Source organism: Larimichthys crocea, chromosome XX, assembly GCF_000972845.2.
Source record: "Larimichthys crocea isolate SSNF chromosome XX, L_crocea_2.0, whole genome shotgun sequence".
In the NCBI taxonomy this organism is placed as follows: Eukaryota; Metazoa; Chordata; class Actinopteri; family Sciaenidae; genus Larimichthys; species Larimichthys crocea.
In genome coordinates this window covers 3051573-3078797 of record NC_040030.1, presented here as the reverse complement: position 1 = coordinate 3078797, position 27225 = coordinate 3051573, and the positions used below count along the sequence as shown (strand labels likewise).

The window sequence follows — 27225 nt, the reverse complement described above, 5'->3', positions numbered from 1 at the left end:
GCGCCTGGGTAATTTTGTGGTACTGATACACTTGAGTCACTCCCAGACACTTTTATCCTTTCAAGGAACAGGAACAACAGCAGAGCAGTCATCGGAGATCAAAGCGTCGGTAATGAAAGACAGTCTCATGACACATACGATGCAAGACTGCCCTGATAGTCACACACTGGTTTTCAGAGGCAATGCTGACAAATTATTTTTTTATCTCTTGTGTTGTGTAATGTGTTTCCTGAATGTTCTGACAAACATGAAAATCCTGATTCATCCACTGGCATCACATCAATTATCGCAATCATCCGCACTGATTGTCTGCAGGAAGCCATCATGTTCAGTGCGTGGTTAATCAGTTATTCTGTGATTACTAACATCTTCATTGTATCCACATTGTACTGCGTGCCATTACTGGTAAATACAGCTGCTTAAAGAGGGGGGCGGGGTGTACGGCAGGATGCGTAAACAGGATGCATTACTGTACATCCAAGATGTTGCGCTGTTAAGTGGCATGTACGTTGAGGAGTTTCCATGCCTTCAGAGCAACAAGAGGCCCCTCTTACATAACTGTATTGTTAACATTGTAGATTTTGAAGTAGGGGAGAAATTTGCAGGGTTAAAAATGTATGTTGCCACAAAATGTTGCAACAAATCACGTGCTGTTCCTTAAAAAAATGAAAAAATAATACATCACATTAAGGCATTTAATATATTTAATACCCTGCAGACACCCTGTTCAGCTGTATCGGTCAAATAAAGGTTCAAAAAGCCAATGAAATCCTTTACATTATGATATCAAGGCGGATGATGTTGGTGGTGGTGTTTGAATTAAACTTTAAAGTGACTTATCTGTCTAGCATATTCAATGTGAAACTTTAAAGTTTCAAAAGCTATTAAATATAACTCAACTCTCACTGAAATTTATGTTTTTCTTTCACATATTGGTGGCATATTGAAAATGTCAGCACTGTCAAATATTCAGAGGCTGATATTTAAATGGAATTTATTTAAAACAGCTTTTTTGTTTTTTTAAAGATTATTTTTTTGGCCTTTTATGCCTTTATTGATAGTACAGCCAAAGATAGACAGGAAGCAGGGGGCAGAGAGAGGGGGAGTGATACGCAGTAAATTAGCCGTCCGATGCGGGATTCAAACGGGGGCCAGCTGCAGCGAGGACTATAGCCTCCACACATGGGGCGGCCGCTTAACCCACTACGCTACGGACTGCCCCAGAACAGTTTTTAAAAAAACAACAACAAAATAACTGAACCAAAACTGTAAGATAAGCACAGCTTTTGGCTGCTCGTGCCGCATTACGGCTCATTTGTGTGTCACTCTTGATACACAAAGACACACACACACACAGTACACTCTCGTTACGTCCAGGGCTGCTGGATGAGGCCCACATGGCTCGCCTTGTGCTGTCAGTCACCGTGAGGTCGGCCCTGCCCTCCGCCTCCTGCCGAAACAGCAGCTTACACATCACTTTCCCCTCTAACCCTCCCCTAATATCAGCACACTGAAGCCTGTGGCCAACATCTTCCTGACACTGACACTGTCGGTGTTCAAGCGTCCTTATGACTCAGTAGAAGCACAGTAATTTCCCATGACATTACTGCAACATTAAGGATGAGTATCAGCTGGGCTGCTTGTACTCTCTGTGTCTTAACCTCCGTGTTCTGGCTCCCGAATCCCCCAGTCCCTCAAGTCTCATTTACTGAATTTGCAGAGTGTAAATTATTTAAATCTCTCTACATTTAGTGTCGGTGATAAGAGGAATGGCTCTGGGGTAGCGTGACTTCACACAATGGATCACGGTCACAGTTGTATAAATGTTTTGGATCATGATTCTGCTTGAACAGCTTGTTATTCAGGATGTTCAGCTTCAAGTTCAGTAGGTGGGTGGTATCTAATCAAGCGCAGGTCGGCATTTTAAACGTCTTTAAACATCCAAAATAACGTGATTATTATCTGTAATGACACCTCAATGTGCAAAACAAAAAAAAAGGAAAAAGAAATGGCTGCATGCTTCATAACCGCAACCTGCGTACGAGGAGGCGATACCACAACCCCTGCTGAGTACACATGGGTGTCTGCCAACAATAACACATGGTGGTGCCAAAATAATAAAAAAAAACTTCTTCATGCCTGGCCACCTTGTTGTTTTTTCTTACTCCAGGTTGAACAAGACCACCCCGGTGCTCGCTCGAGTCCACTTCAAGTGTTACCCATCAAACCATTACAGCTACTTTGTGGTCAGAAGGCTTTTATTATCGTCCCTCGGCGAGGGAAGTGTTTTTATTAGAAGGAAACTAAAACATGCTACATGTGACATAGCTGGAATATTGATTTCATTCAGTGCGTGCATGCGTGGAAGAACGGGGGAAACACCTCCAAAGTGTGAAAGTTTGCTTTGTTAGGATGGCTAAATGCCATTTCCTTGAATGAAATGTCACTAAACCAAATCCATCCTGCAAAACTCGGCTGAAATGCATCCAAACCCGAACAGATCACACCCTGCATTTATTGTTACATCTCTGTGTCCCTTTATGTTTTGCAAATCAGTATCATCTGTTGTTGCCTTTTGTCTTTGTTAGTACGCTTTTTGCATTGTCTGCGGGTGTGTGCGCTGATTGGTGAAATCAAGTCAAAGAGGAAGAAGGAGAATAATAATAGTATGTGTCACATTGTTACAAAAGAGATTTCATTTGAAGCGTTCATGGGTGGAAGAAAAAGGGGAAATATGTGTAAAAGTAAGATAAAAGAACGTTTGTTGTTGTTAGGATGACTAAATGTCAGTTCCTGGACTGAAAAGAAGAAAGATAATTAGTCATGCAAGTTTAATTCAACCACTACTATCTGGGGAAAAAGGTCTTAAATAAAGAAATTAACCTCTGAATAAAACAGTTTGGAATACTGGAACACAGTCTTTAGTTTGTCAGTAGTCATGTTAATAATGTTTGGTCACTTTCAACCTGTGGAAAATACTAATTAAGTTAGATAATGCATGAATGGCTTCAAAAACGCATAGTTTGTATAGTTTTCCAGTTTCTTAAAGGGCCGGTGTGTAACGTTTACGTGTATCTATTGACAAAAATGAAAAATCAATATTAATAGCTATGTTTTCATTAGTGTATAATCACCTGAAAATAAGAATTGTTGTGTTTATGTTACCCCAGAATGAGCCTTTTATATATATCTACAGTGGGGAGCGGGTCCTTCTACATGGTCACTGTTGTTTCTTCGTCATGCTTGAACCTAGAAGCAGCAGTGTGGGGCTTTAAATTTGCCAGATATTCCTGTTTCTCTAAGAATAAAGTCATTCGTCTTTGCTCGGAGTAGAGCCACCGCTCCTTCACGTCGAAAGCCAGCTGAGGTTGTTTGGGTATCTGATTAGGACGCCCTTCCTCTGGAGGTGTTCTGGGCCCGTCCAACTGGGAGGAGACCCAGAACTGGCTGGAGGGACTACATTAGCCCATCTAGCCTGGGAACGCCCAAGGATCCTCTAGAACAGGTACGGGGCCCTGTGGTCAGATTTCATGCGGCCCTCAGCTTCGTTTTTATAATATATTATGTATGGCCTTGCTGGATTGTCAGATACTGTATGACTGTTTGTCTTTTATTGTTGTTGATGATGAAGCATCTGAAGCTTTAAGGACATAACTGCTGCTGTTATATATCTGTAGATGTTACAGAGAAGCTTCATTCAGTTTAATGTGTTCATACAGTTTATTCTTTGTTATCTGACTCTGAATGTGAAAGAAAGAAGAACTGCTTTTAGGATTTGTTCACATCTGATTGGTTTAGATTAAAAGTGTTAGAGAACAGTGCATTTGTTTGTAACTTTTATTGGTAGTTTCTTTATTTTTAAGTGTTAGTATTGGCCCCCGGGCATCTTCACATTGTCTTATTTGGCCCTCTTTAAAAAAAAGGTTTGGGGGCGGTCGGTAGTGTAGTGGGTTAAGCGGCCGCCCCGTGTGTAGAGGCTATAGTCCTCGCTGCAGCTCGTTTGAATCCCGCATCGAACGGCCATTTACCGCGTGTCATTCCCCCTGCTTCCTGTCTGTCTTCAGCTGTCCTATCATTAAAGGCATAAAAGGCCCAAAAAATAATCTTAAAAAAAAAAAAAAAAAGTTTGGACACCCCTTGCTCTAGAACAGTGGTTCTTAACCTGGGTTCGATCGAACCCTAGGGGTTCGGTGAGTCGGTCTCAGGGGTTCGGTGGAGCCTCCGCCCTGTAATTTTTTATACCATTTGTTACAACATATCTTTGTGAGCAATTGTTGTCGAGGATGCTGGACATAAAAACTAAGAAAAGGAACAGACTTTGCTGTGAAAATGACATGAGACTGGCACTTCAAGGTGAAGCCACGCATATCTGAACTGGTCTCTCAAAGGCAACAGCAGAAGTCACACTGAGGTAAGTTGTTGTGAGTTCATGCACTGTGTTGGTTTTGTTATTTGAACAAGGTGATGTTGATGCACGGTTCATTTTGTGCACCAGTAAAAAAAATCACATTTTAATTTTTACTAAAGAAGGGTTCGGTGAATGAGCATATGAAACTGGTGGGGTTCGGTACCTCCAACAAGGTTAAGAAACACTGCTCTAAGAAGGAGCTGGGTCGCGTTCCTGGAAGGTTGAAGGACGTCTGGAGCTCCCGGCTTAAAACCTGCCACCTCCGGACGAGGGGGAAGAAAACAGACCTCGCTTCTGTTTAATCGCTGCAATTCTTACAAATAACCTCCTGATGTTTTATCTTTATTTACGCTCACCGATGTCACGGCAACCGTTACGGCTGAACTCTGCGTGAACTGTGATGTCTAGTAGTCTATATTTAGGATTATCACAGTAAATACTTGCATGTAACTGCAAGTGCCCCTCTCTCTCTGTCTCCCTCTCCCTGTGAATGTTATGTAATATTTTACAAGTGCCCTTACAAGTCTACATAAGTTTCATGGTCACTGTTGTTTCTTCGTCATGCTTGAACCTTTTATTTATTGGTAATTTCTTTATTTTTAAGTGTTAGTATTGGGCCCCCGGGCATCTTCACATTGTCTGGGAGGGTCGGTAGTGTAGTGGGTTAAGCGGCCGCCCCGTGTGTAGAGGCTACAGTCCTCGCTGCAGCTGGCCCCCGGTTCGAATCCCGCATCGAACGGCCATTTACCGCGTGTCACTCCCCCTGCTTCCTGTCTTTCTTCAGCTGTCCTATCATTAAAGGCCCAAAAAATTATCTTAAAAAAAAAGTTTGGACACCCCTTGCTCTAGAAGGAGCTGGGTCGCGTTCCTGGAGGGTTGAAGGACGTCTGGAGCTCCCGGCTTAAAACCTGCCAGAAAACAGACCTCGCTTCTGTTCTAATCGCTGCAATTCTTACAAATAACCTCCTGATGTTTTATCTTTATTTACGCTCACCGAAGTCATGGTAACCGTTACGGCTGAACTCTGCGTGAACCGTGATGTCTAGTAGTCTATATTTAGGATTATCACAGTAAATACTTGCATGTAACTGCAAGTGCCCCTCTCTCTCTCTCTGTCTCTCTCTGTGCCTGTGAATGTTATGTAATATTTTACAAGTGCCCTTACAAGTCTTATTTGGTGGGATTACCCTGCTCACTCTCTCCTCTCATAATCTGCTGATGGTGACGTTATACTGCAGCTCCTGGGCTGCAAAATCTCGCGAGATTTGCGTGGAAACAATCCAGGCGCCCTCCCTCTCTCTCTCTCTCTCTCTCTCTCTTTTTCTCCTCCCTCCTCCTCCCTCCCTTCCCACGCCCCAGTGCGCTGTGGGATAGTGGCACTATAAAGTATATCCTCTCTCTCTCTCTCTCTCTCTCGGAAGAAGAAAAAAAAAAAAGATAAGAAGAAGAAGAAGCAACCGAGACACACTAAGCAAAGGAGGGGGATGAAGATGGCGGACGCCAAGCAGAAGAGGAACGAGCAGTTGAAGCGGTGGCTGGGCTCGGAAACGGACCTGGAGCCCCCGGTTCTGAAGAAGAAGAAGACGAAGGTGAAGTTCGACGATGGCGCCGTGTTTCTGGCCGCCTGCTCCAGCGGCGATACCGAGGAGGTGCTCCGTATGCTGGACCGGGGCGCTGACATCAACTACGCCAATGTGGACGGTCTCACCGCCCTCCACCAGGTTGGTGCTCCCCCGGTTTGTTCTTGTGTGTCTGCCCGCTCCAGCATCGCTTATATCGGGCGAGGAACACCTGTCAAATGGAAGCCATTCTCATCCCCCTAGTGTTGTTGTTGTTGTTGTTTACCTCACCTTTTTAGCACTAACCCGTCCTTTTCGACGCACTTACAAGAGCTTGACACCTTTTTTAAAAAAACAAAACTAACCGTCTGTAATAAAGCAACAAACTTATATTTTAGAGAGAGACACGGGCGCAGTCTAATTGCTGTAAAGCTGCGTAACTTCTTTTAACGGTTCAGTCATACTACTACGCTCCAGTAACGCAAAAAGAGGGGCTTTAAACTGAAATGTTAAATGATTGAGACGCTCGTAAATGTTCAAATCAACCTCTAGTATCGATGTTCTTGCTTAGTTATGAAGTAAAAAGTGTTTTTAGTGGTTTTTGTTGATAAACCGACACCAACTGCCACCAACCGCCGCCGACTACTCTCTGGCAGAAGCTAACCGAAGCTAGCCAGTCGGTTTGTTACAACGTCATTCGGTTTGCAGGCCCCTTTAAAACGATTATTTCATAATTAATTAACGCTCACACCGTCCGACAGCTGCCGTGTGTCGTTTGGTGTATGAGTTATTAAGTTGTAAACGGTGTAATTATTTATTTGTGTCGTGTTTTTTTTGTTGTTTTTCTTTAATCCAAGCGGTGTTAGCAGGCTAGGCTAGCTCCGCCGTTAGCTGTTTTGAAGCGGGGTTTAATTCATTCGTTAGCTGACTCGTTACTCATAGTGTTTTATCTCTTTTATTTTATTTATTTATTTATTTATTTATTTGTTAATATAGTTTATAGCTTTAGGGCTTTAGGGGTGAATGTCAAGCGGTGGCTAAGGCTAACTACGGTAGCTAAAGCCTAAATAATGAAAATGGCAGCCTGCTTTTTTTTAGCTCTGTCGTTATGTTCGTGTGTTTGTAGAAACTGTGAAGAATGAAGTGAAACACACGCACACAGACAGACAGTGAAGTGTTTGGAAGATTGTGGCAGTGGTTAAAGAGGAAAAGCAGAGTCCTGATATGCCTCCTGTTTAAATTTAAAGCCCTTGTAGTTTGTGAAACACAGTTTATGGATTCATTAATATTGTCCTCTCATCTCTCTATCATTCAGTGTTAAACCTCATTTAAAGATTAGATTATTCATCCCATTTGAATAAAGAAATGCACTTGTTACAGAGGAAAGTGTAGCATGCACTACAGAGTTAGAAAAAAGTAGAAAAGGCAAAAACAGAAATATCTATAACCTACACAATAAACACAAAGAACTATCAACCTTAAAAAACAGACAAGTACTGAGGATGTATATGAAGAGTATTGTAATGTAAAGATGTGTAAAAAATACATATGATACAAATAATATTATTGCACAAGTAGTGACCATAATATGAATAATATTACAAAAGTAAAGATGCAAACATTTAACATCTATAGCAGGAGTCTTCAACCTTTTGCAGCGCTTGCACGAGAGACACCTGTATTTACTTTATTCACCTTTTATTTCACCTTATTAACCCATGTGGGTTATTATATTATCGATCAAAGCAGCTTGTTTTTGCGTATTAATGCTTGCACTTTACTCAACTCTCTCATATTAGTTTGGTAAACTGTCAACTATTATGATAAAAGTTGGTGGATCCCGTGCAGTACCTCTGCAGGCGGACCCCTGTTTGAAGACCCCTTATGCAGTACCTCTGCAGGCGGACCCCTGTTTGAAGACCCCTTATCTAGACACAGAGCGGCCCCTGGCTGCGTTTGTACCCATACACACAGCAGCTATCAGTCTGTGGCAAAATGACACCAACCTGCTACTTTTTAAAAACATTTTAATGACGAATAACCAAACTTCGAGGACGCTCTCTCTCTCCACCGCCTGTTTGTTTGGACAGCGAGCGTTCAGGTGATCTGAGGGAATGGTGAGGGAATTCTTACGTTAAATGTTTAATGCCAGCATAGATTTCCAGTGATGTCACCTCATTACTCATGCCCACATGTCTAGTCACAAGCCTGAGTGGTGCTAAGTGCACCACCTTGCTCGACGTGGTATGTTTGTTGTCCAAAGCCTGTTAAAAGTTTAAAAGCAAGTTTTTCTGAGGTAGGTCATTAGCTTTTTCTTTTCTTCACCCTTTTTGATGAAGAACTTATTTTATTACGCCGTTGTTAAATCAGCCATTCTTTGCGCTCAGAGTCCGCTATAATTACATCTGGAATTAGCATGGCCCCCACCCTCTCCTACCCCCAACCCACCCCCCTCGTGTGCAAGCTCACTGGGTGGAAACGTTGCCTTTTTTTGGGCTGATGTCCAGAGATGAGCGAGGCTGAGGGGAAGAATTTGATTTGCAGCGCCGCTCTTCGGACCTAACCATCTCTGGAGATGATAAGCTGCTGTTTGTGTGTGTGTGTGTGTGTTGTAGGCCAGCATGTGATCTCAGGGTTTTTGGGGTCTTTGTAAAGGAAGATGAAGAAGGTGATACAGTGTTTCAGGAAGATACAGCTTCTTTACATGGAATCAAGATGAGTCTGACAGTCATCTGAGTTCTGCTTTGTGGGGAACAGAAACATACAGTAAAACTGTACTTTTCTATTCTTTTGAATAGCTGACCTCTGGCTTTGTTGTGAAGTGTGTCATGTTGTTACACGAGGGCTCACTCCTCGCTGGGTGCAGCAGTATCACTCCCAACGCTGGTGACCGGTGCAGGGTTTATAAATATCACCGCCACAAGTTCTCTCCTAACTGGGTTTCAGGAGATGATCCTAAATTTGGGTATGAGTCAGAGTCTGTAGCTCCGCTTTGTAGTGCAGGCCCTGGCGTAATCTCACATTTAGGCTGTGTCTTTTTCACGTGAGTCACGAACCTTCTGTCAAAGTTTAAAAAAAGAACAACAACTAAGCGTGAACATTTTCTCTTGTGGTGTTTTAAAAGACGTGAGAGACCGTTACAGGCCCCCCCTACTGAGCATATGGACATTGTTAGTGATGAGGTTTGGCGACTGAACCGATAACAATGCGACGTCTTCAGTTTTTGATGTGACTTTGTCTGGGTCACCTGAATGGCCGAGACACGCAAACACAAGACAGCGTGGACGCTAAAGACGGACGCACAAGCGAACGACAAGTGGGACGACAAGCAGATCTCGTCGGCTAAACTCGTCACAGAGGGGGTAGCATTCCAAGTCCCCGTCGTCCTAGCCCCGTGCATTCCTCACATGACAGTCGCTGGAAACCGTGGCAAAGAGAGAGCGGAGCAGACATTCCTCAGCTGTCACCTAAACCCCTCCCCTGCAGTCATTCTCTCTCCGGCTTGCCTCTCCCCCCCGATACAATGCCAAGACCCAGCTGACTGTCGCCCACCGAGCTCCATCCAGGCAATTAGTGCCGAGGTAACCGGGGCTTGACGCTTCACGCATGCTGACCCGTACCTGAACCTTTTTAAAAAAAAATTTGTTCTTTAGCGTCCACGTCCTCTGCTGCTGACCCCGAGGATCTGCGGTGACGCTTAACGTGTCAGAGTCTGGGTATCACAATGCCTTTTTGGTTCTGTTGACATTACACACCCTCATCACGGCCCTGAAGTCTATGAACATTATCTCGCGCCGTCTCCATGACGACGACTCTGGGAAGGTTGCTAGTCACTTGTGTTGGTGGATTTGCATGTACAGAGTGGGAGTTGCATAACCAACTGAGCAGAGAGAGAGAGAGAAAGCGAGAGAGTGTCTCTGGCAGTGCTCGGCACTTTGAAACGAGAATCAACTACATGATGTGGGAGATGGCGAGGAGGCTGCGGCCGCTCATATTAACACACGTTGCATAATTGTTGTGGATCTGGCTGCAGCCGTGAGATTCTCAGCTGTGCTTAAAGGCTTTGCAAGGGGAGCAAAAAAAAAAAAGACCTCTGACATGCCGTCTCTCTTGATAAAGGCATCACGGCATCCTTTTTAAAACCCCAGACCCTCCCGTCATTCCGCCTGAGGGAGAAAATCCCACCGTCTCATACGAAGAGGCATCACGTTGCATTAAACATTAAACCCCCTCCACTCTACTCCTCACCTGTTTCACCAGCCCACGCAACAGAGAGATGCGGTGCTAGTGACTTTTGGAAAGAGGCTTAATCCACAAAAATCTATCAGGCCTCTCTGGCTTTATAATCTGCCTGCGTAATAACTCCCAGATCTGCCGACTGTTAGATAAAGAGCACGTAGGATTACACGTTTCAGTGTTGAGATGGAGCACGCAGCAGCATGCGGCCCTAAAATGAGCCTGGATGACAAAGCATGTAGGTTTAATTAGGAACCCGACTGATATTTAGCACAGTCACATAAAGTTGATTACGTATGATAATCCAACTCAGGTTTTCGATGCTCCTTTTTTTTTTCTGAAAGGAAATGCACATTTGTTGTGGAGATCAGCACGACAGGCGCTTTAAATATGAACTTATCGTCGAACCAGTAGACGCCGTTCTGCTCGACTTTGAAGCGCAGCCTCTCATTCAGCGTTTTGTCATTAATTACTCGCGTTCTGTAAACGACCTGTTCTTTAGCTGCGTCGGCAGCAGGCCCCAATGAGCTCCAGTCCATGGCACCAGGACTACACGCCATGTGCAGAGCCAGCATGCCTATTTCTTCTGTCGGATTCACGCAGAGAGTGAGTCTCTGAGCTGCTGCTCCTGTGACATAACCAAGAAGAGTTATTAGTGGGTAGATGGGCTTCACAGTCGACGTAATCAAAGTATTAAAATGAAATATTAAAAGGTATCGTTGGGTTTCTCTGGCTCTGACAGGAGCAGTTGATGCCGTTTTTAGCAGAAGTCTGTTGTTGCAAAAGGTTGCACAAGACCTCCGTGTTTTTCTGGCTTAAGGCTGTCGTACAGTAGCAGCGAGGCACCCATGCATCTCTAACACATTGCAGACTGCATAAGGATGCAACTTAATAATTCATGGACTGGAAACGAGACAGTCTAGATTTTATTCTTCTTCTTTGTCTGGCTCGATCTGCCAAGCCCCCTCGAATGTGGCGAGCCATTGTCACGTTTGGGTCTGAGACCTCAGACGCCGCTCGTCTCTTGAGTTATGGCCGCGCATCGTCGCCAATAATTCATCTCTGTTTGATATTTCCAAACACCGACTCGTGTTAATTTGGTTCTGTTCTTAATTTCATTTGACTGATTTAGCCTCTCTGTAAATATTATGTCATCATTTTGACGAGCAAACAGCGACACAGACTCGAGGGTACAACAGAGGAAATATTATTGCATCGTGACATTATTAACCACGTGAAGCAAAACAGGTCTCGCAGAAGTAAACTGTAGCCTATCTGTTGAGTTCAAACAGACGACAGGAGCGACACGAGGAGTACGAGAAACAAAAGCACGTCTGGATCGGCGTGGATTAAAGCCAACCGAACCTTGACACAGTGTACAGAGTCTTTTCTGTCTCTTTCACTCGGTTTAAAATGTGTCGCTTCCCTTTTTGTGTGTTTTGAATCACTGTACTTGAACTTGCAGAGAGGACTATAGGTCATCAGACGCTGAATTCCAGCCTGCGGTGAATCACCGTCGCACCATTGTACCGGCAGCGTGCCGGATGACTGAGGGCGTTAATTTTAGAACGGGAGCCCCGGAACATGTATATTTTACCTGCTGTATAATTGGCAGGTCTCTCCTTGTCAAGCTGGCCTCGCTCGCTGTTTCATTCAGCCCTTCTACCAAACCCCATAATCAGCAGCAGGAAGTCCTTGTGCTGTTTGCGCGCCAACGCCGTGCAACATGCCAGGTCATCTGCCGATTGTGACACGTAAGTGTTGGGTTTTTTTCTCTGCGCGCAGTTTCACAAGAACATGTATGACTTTGAAGGGCTTTACTGGAACACAGCGTGAAGTCGATGAGAGTATTAGACAACCACTTACAGCAGCACATTTTAAAAGTATTCATCTACATGGCACAGGTGCTTCTGCTCTCCTACGCATCCCAACTCTATGTATGACACCGCTGTGTGGGGATAAAACGCCGGAGGCGTCCCCAGCAGAGGATCTGGAACGGCAAGGGTTGTCTGAAGTATTTCAGACGAGCGTTGCCGCTGCAGGTTGGAACTGGTTCACCTGGGGTCGTAAGGAGAATTCCTCTGCAGAGCGAGGCCGCTGCCACGTATGTGCGCTGCTGCTTACACGACCGGAAGGTTACCGACACGGACTTGACCTTGCCCGACGTTTCATGTCTTCTTTGGCAGAAAGAGTTTATTCAGATGTCGACGTGTGTCTTATTTTTGATGAGTGTTTGTCACCCACTACTCTCTTTTCTTTCTGTGTGCCGTGCGTAGTACTGAGCCGCTGCGAGATGTTTGCGCGATGACTTCAGCTTGTTTTGTTTTTCCCCCTCACCCCGTGGCACATCGTGTCTGTCTGTCTACTTCCAAGCCAGGTCTTCTTGAAGCCGTCCCGCTGTTGTTTGCTCGGCGGCAGTCACATGCCTCACACTGAGTGTTGTGTTTTTTTTTTTATGAGCTGTTTCTTGAACTGAAAACACCTGGACCCGGAGACTGTGAATTCCTCATTGTCTTCCAGAGCAGCGAGCACACAATTAAAGCCGAGAGAGAGAGAGAGCGCATGTCCATGTGTTGTCTGTCGGAGGGGTGAGGTTACATTCTTTCCAGTTATGCGCAAAATGGCTGCGTCTTCAGCCGAGAGTTGAACGCGACGGTCGGCCCTTTGTACACAATCTACACATTGTGTCATTGTTCAGCCGGCAGACGCAGAACATGATCTCCTCATGCTGTCAGCCGGGGAAAGGTCAGAGAATACTTCACTGTCACGTATGAAATGAAGCTGATTCCACAATCTTTCAAAGCTAATCAGCTGAGAGGACCTCCTCCTCTACACTTGATTGGCATTGATTTTTTTCTCCATGTGATTGAAGGAAGCGGCCGTTCGCCCGCGATGCTTCCCCGTTAATGTTCCTGAGGGCGAGCGCACACGAGTGATGCTCTCCTCCCGCAGATAAACAGCAGTGTCGACAGTTGACAGACTAAGTGCGTCCTCTCTGCGTTCGCTAGAAGCCGGCGTTCTTTCTTTCAGTATCTGTTTTTCATGCTTTAAATAATCCTCAACAAGCTGCGTGCCAAACATCTCTCACAAAGATTCAGCCACTTATCTGGTGAAGGAAGACGAGCGGGGATTTAACTGACAGCAACGTTTCCTGCCACTAAATATCGTCAACAAATCTTAATATGAGCGATTCATATCTAAAGTCTAACATGATGATGAACTGGTTTTCATGTTCACAAAGACAGCGGTAACAGAAATCATTTCAAAACAAGACCTCCGACTGAATTGCATCTCCGTGTTAAACGCATAAGCATAAACGTCCGGTCACTGCGTTCCAATCAAGCTGAGATGTTTAATAGGCCGTTAAATTAATAATTAATTAACCACGACGACTGGGGGCAGCTGCGTGGAGAACAAAGAGTTCATGACAGTGCAAGTCAAAAATCAGAATAATATCAACGTACAGTTTGATGATTGGCTGGCGCGTACGATGCTTTGAGCTGCTCGCATGAATTATCGATCGTTACCAGGCCGACGTTGGCATCCATGCGCCGTTTGTGTCTTATAGGTCGACCACAAACATGCTGAGCTTGTTCAGGCCCACAACTTGAGGAGGAAAAGGTAAAGGGAGAGGGCGGGGGGTGTTATTGCTCGTCTTTCCTTAGCCGAGGTGCTGATGGTAGGAGGGATCGGGAGATTTCAGACCAGAGAGGAACAGGAAGTGAGTGTTTATTTTTCTCATTTCCTCTCTGAGGCTCCACTAGCGAGCCTGCTCCTTCCACCGTCGTCTGCTTTTATTACCCGACAGCAGCCTGACATAGACGCACTATCAGCTATCTAATGATTTACATAAAACCAGGGAAATCATCTGTTTACACGTGATGCACGTGACAAAATAAGTCATGCGCGCGTTTCATACTGAGATCTTTCATTGTGAAAAGAAGTTTGAACGTCCAGGCTCCCTTTGTTTACATGCGAGTCGTGTTATAATAGTCCAGATCACACTGTACTGTACCGGCGTGCATCGACGCCACGTCGCCCTGCTGACGATCCATATTTGTGCTGGTAATGGCTATAAATTGGTAGCATGCCTGCGGGGCACACACACACGCACACAATATCCATTTAACCTCTTGGTTTCAGAGTTTGTTGGCGTGAGCGGTGACACAGTGCCAGTAGGCTCGGCGGGGGGAGGGAGGGTCCATTCTCAATGCCTCTTTAGTAGACTGACTGTCAGTGACTGCTGACTGAGCGATCTACTGTCCTCCGTATAGTAGCCTCCACATAATGGTCCTATTATATGAAAATATCAACAGAGGTCGCATTCTGCCATCTCTCTCCGTGACTATATGACCTCCCCCTTTTTTTTTTTTGTTGCCCCCCTCTCGCCTTTTGGACCCCTCACATGGAAACTAATTTGGCTCTCAAGTGGGGCTTTTGTTTTGGCTGCTGAGCGAAACGTATAGTTACAATCTCGTCTCTCTCGCTCTCTCTCTCTCTCAATCCTGGTCTTCTTTTTCCATGGGAATCCCAGGGCCATATATGGTTGTCCTCGGTAGCAGCAGCTAGAGCAATGAAGGCTGTATATGTGTGTGTGTGTGTGTGTGTGTGTGTGTGTAGTCTGGTTACAACTCCCAACAGGGCTCATCTAGTAAGAAGGACCCAGCTGGTCGCCCCGCAGCGCTCTAACCCTCCCCCCCCTCGTCGTACCCTCTGGCCTCATGAACCCTGCCAACAGCACAGGAGCTGTGAGCTCTTTGTCTCAGGCGTAAACACACACACACACACACACACACACACACACACACACACACACACACACCACCTTTTACAGACTGAGCATTTACACCACAGCCTCTCTCACAAGTATAGATTTGCTGATCCCGATGTCTGGATCGTTTCCAATATATTTCTTGCTTCTCTTATTGTCTGGGCCGATCTAACACACACACACACACGCAGACACACATAACGCGCTCATACTTACATGCAGGCGGTAAGAAGGAATTCCTTTTGTGGAAGTGGCTGCGCGCCTCTGAGCCAGTGACGTAGCCCCATGAGGAGTGGCCAGAGCGCTGATGCCTGAAGCCCCAAGGCTAGGAGTATTACTTATCTGGGAATTTCTCCACTGGTATGTTAGTCCAGGGCCTCGCTGCTGCTGCTGCTGCTGCTGCTGCTTACTGGTTCGGTAGTTGCAGAGAGAAGTTGTACTGTAAGTTCTGAGCTCGAGAAGAAGCTGATTTGTTTGTCGCTTCATATGGACAAGCACAAAAACGAGCCGTGTGTTATGAAGCTGTAACGTGGATGCCTCAAGTAGAAGTTCTCAAAGCTGACAAGTCTCTTTCTGCACACGCAGCGTTTGAGAAACCTTACACCGTAATACCTAGATAATGTTTTGGCTTCTCCTGACAGATACTAGAGCGTCATCCGTCTCACACACACACCATCATCACACAAGGCCTCACTCAAAGCGCCAGATGATTGCGAGGGATGGCAAAAATTAGCAAGCAGAGTTTGTTTTCTTGAGTTGAATGTGTTTTCCTAGAGACACTGGCCGTGATCACCTTTCCTGAGCGTCCTGTGGTTGTTTTTAGGCGCTTTGATCCTGATCACGATCGAAGTGAAGCCATTTGGGGTTTGAACAGCTGTTTCAGACCCCGAGTAACTGTGATAGTCTCTTGTTCTGTCGCTGTCATAGTCCGAGTAACTGTGATAGTCTCTTGTTCTGTCGCTGTCATAGTTCAGTTGTCCTTTTATGAAAACTGTCGACAGCGAGGTCTGCGGATTATCATGAGATATGTCTGAAGAATGGCAGTATTCAATTATTAGTGTGTCTGATTAAAGACGAACCGACCTCTTCATGGATGATGGAGTATGTCAGTATCAAAATTATGATCAGGGCAACACGTACATGTCACTGCTCTCCTATGAAATGAGACTTGTGGTTGTTCACGTCCCTCGCCTCCCAGGCACACTGCTGTTAATCGCGGTCACACACCATTGACATGGTCACTGGACGTAGAATGGGCTTCGCTCGGCTCCCTGTGCCACTCTCAGCACTAACCCCGTACAGGAGCCACACAGCAGCAGCTTTCTGCTCTCCATCTGAGGGTGCTACTAAAGGAAGTCAAGGAGGGGAGTGGTCCTCAAGTGTCTCCTTGATGTGGAGTGCTGCTAATTTAAGCTCGGAGCTTTCTACGCGATGGCCTCGGAAGATAATAAACCAGCCCGTTTCTACACACACATGTCCGTCTGTCTGAATGAAGCATGTGGTGCAAGATTTCGTAATAGTCTTCTGTGTTTGTGTATCTTTTCACGCCAGTCATCATCTGCACTGATAGCTCCATATCACCAAACTGGATCTTTCTATCTTATCAAGAGCGTCTCTCATTTCTTTGCCATAAAAGGTCACGGGAATCGAAGACGGTTAAAAACACGAGAATCACTCCGGTAACGGTTAAAAACACGAGAATCGCTCCGGTACCGTTTAAAAACACGTGAGTTGCTCTGGTAACGGTTGAAAAACACAAGAATCGCTCCGGTAACGGTGAAAAACACGAAAAACGCTCCGGTAACGGTGAAAAACACGCCTGCAACAGGTTAAAAAAGAAAGATGGCACCTCGACATGCTGCGTTTAACCGAGCAAAGCCCTGCACGCTTTAAAACGAAGCCTTCTCTATTTATTTATGTTTCTTTACAAAAGCATCAACAAGCCCTCAACCCATGTTCCCCCTTTTTGGCTTTGTTGTCACGCAACAGACCAGTCTCCTTTCGTAGGTGCACGTCATGGGTACATTTATTTTTTATTTTTTTGAGGCTCGAATTCCTCTGTATTATTTCAGGATTAGACGGACGCTGTATTGTTTCTGTCCTAATCTTACCCATATTTATTTATGGTTTATGAAGTCAGTCTGTTGATAGCGCCGCACAGGTGCAACTCTTCAAGCGTGTGTGTGTGTGTGTGTGTGTGTGTGTGTGTGTGTGTGTGTGTGTGTGTGTGTTTTCCTGCTTTACTCACCTTTCTGTCTGAGGAATGTGTTGGCCGAGTGCAGCGTAAGTCAACACGACGAGGTATTTCCATATATCCAGCGTTTCTGACTGCTGTTTATCTAACGAGGTTAGGTCTGGTGACATGTTTGTTTGCGCACACAGTGTGTGTGTGTGTGTGTGTCATGCTTTACATTAACTCCGTCTAGCTTTTTATTTTTTTATTTCCTGCTCTTTCACAAAGTGCCACTCGAGGCTGAATACAGGCCGAGCGTCCATCCAGCCGCTGACGTCTGACTCCGTGTTTCTTTCAAGGCGCTCCCATCAGCTCATAAACACAGGAGACACATTTAGTGATTGAGGACACGGAAAGGAACAGTGCAGGATCAAACGGGCTGTGCTGCAGCGTTACAGGGGATCCTGCTGCACCGAGCATTCCTACGATATAAACACAAGATGGCCCGTGGTGTTATGTTTCCACTTTTTTTTAAAACGTGATTCACCTGACGTCAAATCGTTTCTCTCCCTCCCCGTTCCACTCGGATGGTGGATCATTGCCAACTTTTCTCACACACTCCCTCAAGGAGAATTCTTTCGCGGCGCCTACTTTCTGTGGATTATAGCTTTTCATCAGTTTGACCACGGCTCAGATTTTTCAACTTCAATTAATTCCTAATTAGAGATTATTGATTGCCCCCCCCCATCTCTGCTTTTCTCTCTCTCTGCTCCACATCCCACACAGCTTAATGGATGAACACATGTTTAATGTACACTGCTGAAAACGACTCTATCGACCAATCAAATGGAGCATCTTGTGTCCATTGATCGGCCGATGTTACGTAAATTCCCAGAAGCCTCAGCTTCCATTAAGAGAGTCCTGTAGTCCTCCCTGATGTCTGCCATGCTGTGGCCAGTCACTAGCTGCTTTATGGATGAATTGAAATCATACATGCAGACCTGAGCGTGTTGCCTCCGTCTGTTCTTCCCGTAAGACTTTGTATCCTCGGCTGTGGTAATAATCAGATTTTGCTTTATTTTTATCTTCGCTCTCCTCGTGCAGCACCATCCATCTTGCCTCCTTCCTCCTCCGCCACACACTGGCCAAACAGGTTTAAATGGCAACGTGTCCAAGAGTGAGTCATCACTACACGTCTGAAAGTCTGACTGCGAGTGCGGAGCAGTGCTATAAGTCACTCTGTGGCTGGTTGTGACGTGCGGGAACGTTTCATAATATATTTTTATTTTATTTATTTATTTTTTTTAAACGAAAGCTTGAATCCCTCATCTCCTCTGTCTGACTCATCTGCCTGCTGCGAGACATAAAAATATATATTCTTTTTAAATGAGCGTCTCTCCTGACATTGGTGCTCTTCTCTGTACGTTCTCGTCCACCATCAGCGGCGTCACGATCTCGAATAAAAGCGAGAGGATGCCACGGTGCTTTCTCTCGACTATCATCTTCTTCTTCTCGTCCCTCTGGCGTCCACACCACACATGCTGTCACTCCGGCACCTGTCGGCCACAGACAAATACAGACATTAATGGATTACCTTTGTTGGGCTCCAGTAGCTGCTGAGGAGGAGCCGGTGGAGGAAGGTGACGCACTGAAAAAGGGAGGTCACAGCCAGCACTGCGTTCGCCTTAAGGGGCCTGTTTCCATTCTACGAGGAAAAGAAGACTTTGAAGAGATAATAAGTGCGTGGGTAGTGACGGAGGAGGGTGGGTTTGGTATGGAGGACAGACGAGCTGGAGCAATCCAGTTCATAACATGTGAAAGACGCCTGATTCAAATGCTGCGTTACCTCACATCACCTGTCATCTTCTGTTTTTAGAGGCGCACTTGAGCGCACCACAAAGAGTACAGAAGATGAGCAAACACGCGCGTTTTGTTCTGCACTCGCACAAAAACAAATAATCGAATTCTGCGTTTCTAATCTTAGAAACGACCGAGCGACCGTTTCAAACTGAAGATATGTCTGATTTAAAAAATACAACAGCACCATAACGGGTCTCTGTGCGCCGTCATCTGTGGTCTTAAAACAAAAGGCCGTGTAGAACAGAGACTGTGTTAAAGAAAGGGAGCCACTGATTCACCGTGTCAGACAGCTCATTTGAACTTTCTGCCTCGGACGGCAATTCAACGCGCTCAGTCAGCTGTCAATAAAGGCCCCGCCGGTGCCGCTTATCTTTATGTCCAAGCCCACAAAAAAATGCGGACCGGCACAGCGACATGTGTCCTAGACGTATCCTGTTTAGAAGTCTTTTTATTTTTAAAGCAATGAACCACACGTCTGCCTCTGTTGACGTTACCAAATTGTGGACTTGGACGGGAACCACGAGCTGCCATGTGTTGGGACGGCGTAGCCACATCGCTTCACCAGCGAGGAGAGCTACTGACTGCTTTCAGAGAGACGTCTCGCCCCGTCGTCTTCCCTAAAACAAAGTTGGATGAACCCCAAAAAAAAAAAAAAATTCATGTCCGTCTGCACCTGGAGAAACTCTTTGCCTGAGCCACCCCCCCTCTCACACACACACATACAACCAAATCACATCATACACACACACACACACACACACCGTCAGATAAGCTCAGTGAGGCACTCTTCGGCTCTGGCCATGTACGGCGTTGTAAACGGCCCAAATTTGGACAAGGATTCCAGCCAGATAGTCGTGTGCCCCGAACGTGAGGCCGCTGCTGTGTGTGTGCGTGTGTGTTAGTGTGTATCTGTTTCCCCTGTCAACGCTTTTGTTGTCATAGCAACCTCAGGAGAAGAGCACGAGACAGTCCAGGCACAGTGTTCAGTGATGGAGGCGGGTGGGAAAGGGGGCAAAGTTTGGTTTGGATATTGCTGCGGTGTGGGGTTGTTGTCTGTCTGCTGATGATTTACTACGACAGCTGTCAATCAGACGGATCGGTTCACGACTGTGGAGATCAGCATGTCGGAGAGCTGCTGTTTTTTTTTATTTTTCCCACTCGAGGACTGAGCCGTGCTTTGCAGGTTGTTGATGTGAGGTAACATCTTGTTTGTCCTGAATGAAAAGAGCTTTCCCTCGCTCCCCCCCTCTTTCTCAGGCTTGTGGCCAAGTAAAGCTTCTGTTGCTCTGGCTGTGTCTGAATTTTATGTAGTTTGTATCCATCGAACACGGCGCTGGAAATAAACGAAACGAAGCGTTAAAAATTCGCTTTGTCTGCGGCTTAGTAAGAAGGTCCAGGGTAAGCTTGTTGTGGCGTGAGAAATTTCACAGTGGTGTGAGTTCTTGGCAGAATAAAACCCAAAACAGACCTTTTTTATTTATTTTTTATGTATTACGTATTTGGAGGGGCATTGTCTACTTAATGAGCGTTGAGACGATAGTGAAGAGACAGGAAATGAGGAGAGAGAAGGAGATTAGTTTTATTGTTTAGGAAATAGATTTCTAACAGCGTAGTTTGCTGTCTAAGCCTGGAGACTGTAAGAAATACAAAGTAAAGACACGTCCTATAGTAACTTTGACAACACTTGACTGATTGAACGCACAATGGAAACCCACCCGCTGCAAACTCTTCTTCCCAGCGTGGGTAGAATCGCAGCATCTCCCACACCATGAGTCAGAAGATCTTAAATTAGTTCTCTCCCACCAGCAGCCTCTTGTTTATTTCTGCGGGTATCCACTTGTGTTTTCACCGTGTTGTCAGTCATGCATGCACGGCGATATAACATCACGGATGGTGCAAAGACGGTGACAGCGAGGGCGCAGCGCCGAGCGCCCACTCTGTCGGTGACGGCCATTATCGAACATGCGTGTTTTTGTTTCTGCTGCTGGTTCAGACCTCGATTCTTCAGCTGAATATTAAGAGCACTGCAAGGTAGATTAACTTTAAACGAACTTCACATGAGAGAAAAATTAATAGAAACTTTGATGACCACTTTATATGAACTAAGAACTAAAGTATTTAAAAAGTATGATCAGAAACAGATGTTATCTGTTTTTTTTTTTTCTCTCCTCAGGATTTTTACATCACATGGTTTGTTGTTGACTTTGAGTTTGAGTGTTTTACACATTGTTACCTGCCTGTGGCGGCCGACTGCAGCCAATTCTCAAACATTGTTCCCATTAGACACAAAAAAAAGTGTGTTTCCCCTTAAGTGTGACCGTGATCTGAGATGTTTTCATGTACAAGTCTTTCAGACGTCTCCTCCTCACCGAACGACATGCCTGCCCGTCGGGGGGACATCTTCCCGTCCTCAACGAAAACAGACTATCTTTAGCTCGTTAGCTCGTCCACAGAATGCCACATTACGATTATTAAATGAAGAAGGACAAACTGGCCAATAAAGCGGTTTTACTTCTGCTTAGCTGCAGATGTGGATTTAATCGAGTGATTCATCAACAGCTCAGTGTTGGAGAACAACCTATGGTGTGTGTGTGTGTGTGGTTATTTCAGTAGTTTTGATTTATCACCCTTGAGAAAATATTTGGCTCGTGTGTGCAGAGCTGGCTTTTTAAGCAGAAGCAGTCATTAAATGAACCTTCCTGCATAAAGAAGTAGCAGCATATAGGCGCAGTACTACGCTATGTGGTATTTCAAGCACCCCCGCTATGTGCAGGCATGTCGGGAACGCTCCGGCTGCCAAAATTCCCCAACAATTCTGAAAGCACGTGGCAGTCTATCAAATGCAGCAGCCTCACACTCTCTCTCTTTCCTCTCTCTTTCAGGCGTGCATAGACGACAACGTCGACATGGTGACTTTCCTGGTGGAACACGGAGCCGGCATCAACCAGCCCGACAACGAGGGCTGGATCCCCCTCCACGCCGCAGCCTCCTGCGGATACCTAGACATAGCAGAGTGAGTACTGACTGAGCGGCCCGAGGCGCTTTATTCGGTTTCCAAGAAGCGGTATCTGGTTCATCAGGTTTGATTTCTGCAAACATCCTCCGTACATCCTGTTTTTATGTGTAGCTACTTCTAAGAAACTGCTTCTTTTGTAACAGTGTTGGTAAGATCAGGATGTTTCTGTAAGAAGGTCCAGATGCTGCTACACAATTTCATTTCACTTCATCCGGGCTGACATGGCTGCAGCCGAGCCCCCCCGTTGGTCACCTCTGTCTTTTTATCGGTGCCGTCATCTTCAGCCGCCGCACAGCTTCCCCCCGTCACATTTTGACATCTCATAGCATTGTGGTCGTGATGTAATCAAATACGGAGAGGATCATTGTCGAGCGCCATATCTGGAGTCGAGCTCTAGAGTTGCACCAGAGAGTATTTTCTTGCCGCTAAGTCCTTTTCAGGTAGGAAGACTGCTCGCAGGGCACAGAACACAACACAGAGATGTTATCGGAGGATATTTAAACAGGCTAAAGGGGGCTGAAGGAGCTCAGTTGTACTCATTGTTCGGCGTATTGGGAGTGTGCTGTGACCTGCTTTACTTCTGTGTAACGTTACAGGAACCTGGCCACAGATTTATCCCTACTATTGATGTTTTCCCGTAGAGTAACAAGTGCAACAGGAAGATAAACACGTGGCTTATGGACAAATTAGTCTCCGGGCAAAGTTGGCCATGCTATTTAAGTTGTAATGTAGTAAGGAAATTATACACAAGCCTCTTGATTTAAAAACTAAAAAAGTCCACATCATTTTGGTGTTGTTTACGTTTCAGACTCTGGAAGTCTGTGACCAGAAGCCTCGTGAACACCGCAGCAGTGCTGGGCTAGTATTACCGAAAACAACAAGTTTTTTGTTGCCGCGTAATGAATGAAAAGGTCAAGTGGTTGGCCTGATATGGGTGACTAATGGAGACATCATGTCATAGAGAGAACCTCCGCAGCATGATGTGGGTGGCGAGCTCTCAGCAGAGACCCATTTTAAATCCCAGCATCCTCAACAGCAACTTCCAAAAGCAGGGAGCGTATCTCCATAAGCCCCCCCCGGTGTCACCACAGCCGTCTAATGGCAGGGTTTGGTTGAGAATCCCACAGTGAGACTCCACACCACAAAAACCATCAAACCCGAGCAAAGCGGACCCAAAATAGGCCGAATAGAAAGTCCAATCATGACTGTATAAAACGTCCTAACTGCAGTCAGTCAGCTGAGCATTTAGGAGGCGAGGGGGAGAGGGAGAGGGGGGGGTCATAAGCGCCGAGTCCGTTTCAAGTGGTGTGTCAGCCTAATGAGAAGGGCCTGAGTCTCACCGCAGCTTTAATTGGAAGCAGCTGAAGTCAAGATGTTGAACGGTTGAAAAAGGTCTTGAATCTGCGCTGGCGGGCGACAGAGATGGAAAGGGTTAAATCACCGAGGAGGCTTGAATACAGTGTCGGATGCTTATTTCGGTTGTCTGTTATTATTTTTTTTTAGAGGATTTTATGGCTGAGCTGAAGGTCTTTCATGCTTTGAGATGATGAGTCTGTAAACAGACGTGCAGACGAGGAGTTGAGATTCATTCAATCTGAACTAAATCTCAGCTATTTCAGGTAAAACTGAGCAAATGAAACGTACGTTAAAACGTAAAAGAAGAAGAAACCAGCACAATAATCACACGTTCTTGTTTACACAATACTCACAGCTCTCAGGGTTTTATCAGACGACCTGTTCATGAACTTTTTATACTTTTTATACTCATTTACGCTTTAAGCATTTGCTCAGGTTATGCTTCCGCGTCCGACCAATGACAGTATTAAGAATAGACAGACCTGAGGCGGGTCGAGCCATCTGTAACGGCTCCTACCTGTCAATCAAGCGTCCACGCTCTTAATCCTGTATAACTTTAAGCCTTAATATAACCTGAACAGGTGAGTTGTATATAAATTCACCCTCAGTACAGTTGTCATGAACGGGGAAATTAGCTACAGAGACCAAAACAGTTTTTTGTACCAGGCTGTAAACATGTTTATTTCTGCTGTGAAGTTGGACATTTGGACATGGGGACTTATGGAGACTGGCTCACTTCTGGAGCCAGCCTCAAGTGGACGACTGAGGGATTACAGGCTTCATTTCCCAACACCGGAGGTTGAAATCAGCTGTTATTGGCCAATATTGACTTATTCCACATATATCGCTACACGTTGGTCAATAAGTATCAAGAAACAGCTGCAGAGATGCCAAAGGAATGTCAGCAACAGTGTTACCGTTACATAGTTCAGTGTATTTTTCCAGCTGTAAAATGTTCCACTAAACAGCATCTTTGTGACCGTAAAGTTCTGGTGCGTAACATTTATTTATTTTTTATTTTTTTGCTTTTGTTACTTCAGAATAAGGCTTCTCTGTCTACAGCAGGTCCACTCGTCTGTTCTCTTCTAGTCCAGCACAGACAAACAAAGCTCTCTAGATCAGCTGTTTTTATTGTTGTTATTTTTTTTATTGACAACCTGCATCAAACATACATTTTTCCATTTCCATGCATTCAGAGCTGGGCTCTTCTGTGACGACCATCTGCCTCCAGCAGAACATTCATCAAATGTTTGAACCATTCTGGACGTATATGTCCAAAAAATCTAATTATCTCATTCTGTAGAAGGATTTCACAGCCACTGTTTGTTTGTTTCTTGCCTGGAGAGGGCTAGAGTGAGGCGAGGGGTATTCATGCGGTAGCAGTCTGCAGCCTCACTATTATTAGATGGCACTAAAACTTACAAAAAGACACTTCACATGAAGAGGAAACTGCCTTTTTGGGGAAGCAGCTGTCAGCTGAAGCGAGCTCCGCTTCATCACGTCTTGTAGCAATGAACGCTTTGATTGCGTCAGTCGCCACGGCGCCGCGAGGTGAACTTGACAGTAGCTGTACTGTAAAGCCGAGCGAGCGGTAAACATCCATGCCAACACACTCACCACCCGCCTGCGCCGCTCCTCCTTTTTCTTTATCATGTAGGCGCGGCGCGTCTCTCCGTGTTTGCACAGACCCTCCATTTGAACACACGGCGTTTTTCAGCGCTCAGGCAATTAGCATCTCGGTTATTTGAGCTTGTACCGTGCTTGTTTACCTTTTGTCATAAAGTGTTGGCTGAAACTTCAGTGTGTGTGTGTGCTCAACCAACAGCGTGAAGTGCACACACGTCTCTGCAGATCTGCTCCTTCTCCATCCAACATATGAATGTTTCTATTCTGATGTCTTGGAGGGAGTTTTAGCAGTTCCAAGAATTCACAGCTGATCATTGTGTATTTAATTATTATAATTACTTTAATTCATCAGTGTAATTTGGACTGGGTGTCAGGTCGAGGTAAAACCGGAGACACAGGCTGACTCAGCTTCCTCATTCCTCAATGAAGTGACCTCAAAGGCCTCATACAGTCTGACCTCTTTGATTATACCGCTCTGGAATATTTTCAAAGCTTGTTTTCTATAAATATCATCTCTGCTCGAGCCTAAAATATTTGTGTGTGTGCTGTTTGTTGTTGTTGTCGCAGGTATCTCATCAGCCAGGGCGCCAACGTAGGAGTTGTGAACAGCGAAGGCGAGACGCCCCTGGACATCGCCGAAGAGGAGGCGATGGAGGAGCTCCTGCAGAACGAGATCAACAGACAAGGTGCAATATCATACATACACACCGCACAGACCGAGCTGCATTGTCAATATTGGACTACTGGCTCGTCTCTCTCTCCCAAAGCAAGCATCATAAAATAATACCACACACACACGCACTGTGTAACTGTCACAAACCACTGTAACCTCTGCTAATATCCTGCAGCTAATATAAAACAAGGTCATGTGCTGTTAATGCAACAAGAAAGTGTTAGAGCGGTGCTAAATATGACACAACGCGTGCACTCTGCTTTATTTATTGAGCGCTTTAACGGGGACGCTGCTCGTTAAAGGCTGCAAACGTGTCAGAGTTTAAGCTGCAGGACAGAATATAACACGGCAAATTTATTGAGATTATTTCTGAGCATCCAGAGCAACAGTAAAGACAGAATGAGAATTTAAAGCTGTGCCCTGCGTGCTCATGGAGGTACGTGTGTTTCATGCATCTTGAGGGAAATCTTGCATAATGCAGAAAAGCGATCCAGCTGTGTTGCGAGCACTCGTGACGATTCGAGGAAAAAAACTTATTCTATTTTTGGCCGGGGCGTTCTTAAGATGATGAAAGGCCCCCTCCCTCCTATGGTGAGAGGCCACGCACAGATGTGTTAACTGGCCCCGGGGCCAGAGCGGGGCTCCTGGGCTCATGTTCACTAATAAAGGTCGAGCGGCTTTACCTTTCTCCGTGGCACGATTGTTTCACATTTTACTCCATGAGAAATGCTACGTTTACAGCCACAGTCAAGGTGTGAAATGCAAGTCATGTACGCCTCGCTCAGACATTCATGTCACAGCAGCTCCCTTGTCAGCAGGGAAGACGTACGGTCTGCATGTTAAAGTGCATCGTGCGTTAGTGTAAACTGTAATATCATCGAGGAAACAGGCCGTCTATGACCCGTCAATCCCTTGACAGTCCTTTAAGTCAGGCTCCGAGTGTTTGGAGGCACATGGCATCCATTGATAATTACACCCAGAGCGCCGTTTGCATGTTCCACTCCTCGGCCGTGTTATGCAACAGCGGCGAGACACGCACCCACCCGAACCTCAAGCATCCCGAGCCAGCAGCAGCAGCAGCTGTCAGCTTTGATTTGCAGATGCCTTGATAGATGTGCCGCCCTGATTTCAGAGCAGTCGCATGCTGCCTCCTCCGAGATCCATCACGAAGCAGACGCAAAAAAAAAAGCAAAACGCGTAGGCGTCACAGAGCCGAACTCCTAAACACTGAGTCATTATTTATCCAGGTTATTAATGCAGGCCTGCATGAGATAAAATCCTGCTGAAGAGCGAGTCTGCGGTCGTCCCGGCCTCGCGGCAGCTGCAGACGATCCGCAGCTCAGTCCTCCGTGCTAAAGGTAGCAAGGCAGCATTATGCAACAAGCTGTTGTGTAACGCTGCTGTATGTCTGTAATGTGATTTTCTCCCCCCTCAAAGAGAGACAGCAGTCATGGTGTTAAACTTGTTAGCGAGCAGCCATGCTTTCTCATTGGCAGGGGGGCAACCTCTATATCCTCTGCCTGACCCTGATTGGCTCCCTCCTCCGT

The 27225-nt window shown here is 45.7% G+C and overlaps 1 protein-coding gene across 7 annotated transcripts in view; it reads left to right on the top strand.

Moving 5' to 3' along the window:
• The first annotated feature begins 5719 nt into the window (after positions 1–5719).
• The window catches only part of ppp1r12a (protein phosphatase 1, regulatory subunit 12A), a 41514-nt gene continuing 20008 nt past the window's right edge, over positions 5720–27225 (top strand). For 3 of the 7 annotated variants that reach the window (XM_019276914.2, XM_027272211.1, XM_027272210.1), the window contains exons 1-3: positions 5723–6129; positions 21890–22020; positions 25573–25691. In XM_019276914.2, the coding sequence (XP_019132459.2) occupies positions 5893–6129; positions 21890–22020; positions 25573–25691 (487 nt within the window). In that variant the 5' untranslated portion in view covers positions 5723–5892. Of the gene's footprint in view, positions 6130–21889; positions 22021–25572; positions 25692–27225 lie in introns of all 7 variants that reach the window. The other 4 variants (XM_027272214.1, XM_027272213.1, XM_027272212.1 and 1 more) reach the window with 4 other exon arrangements.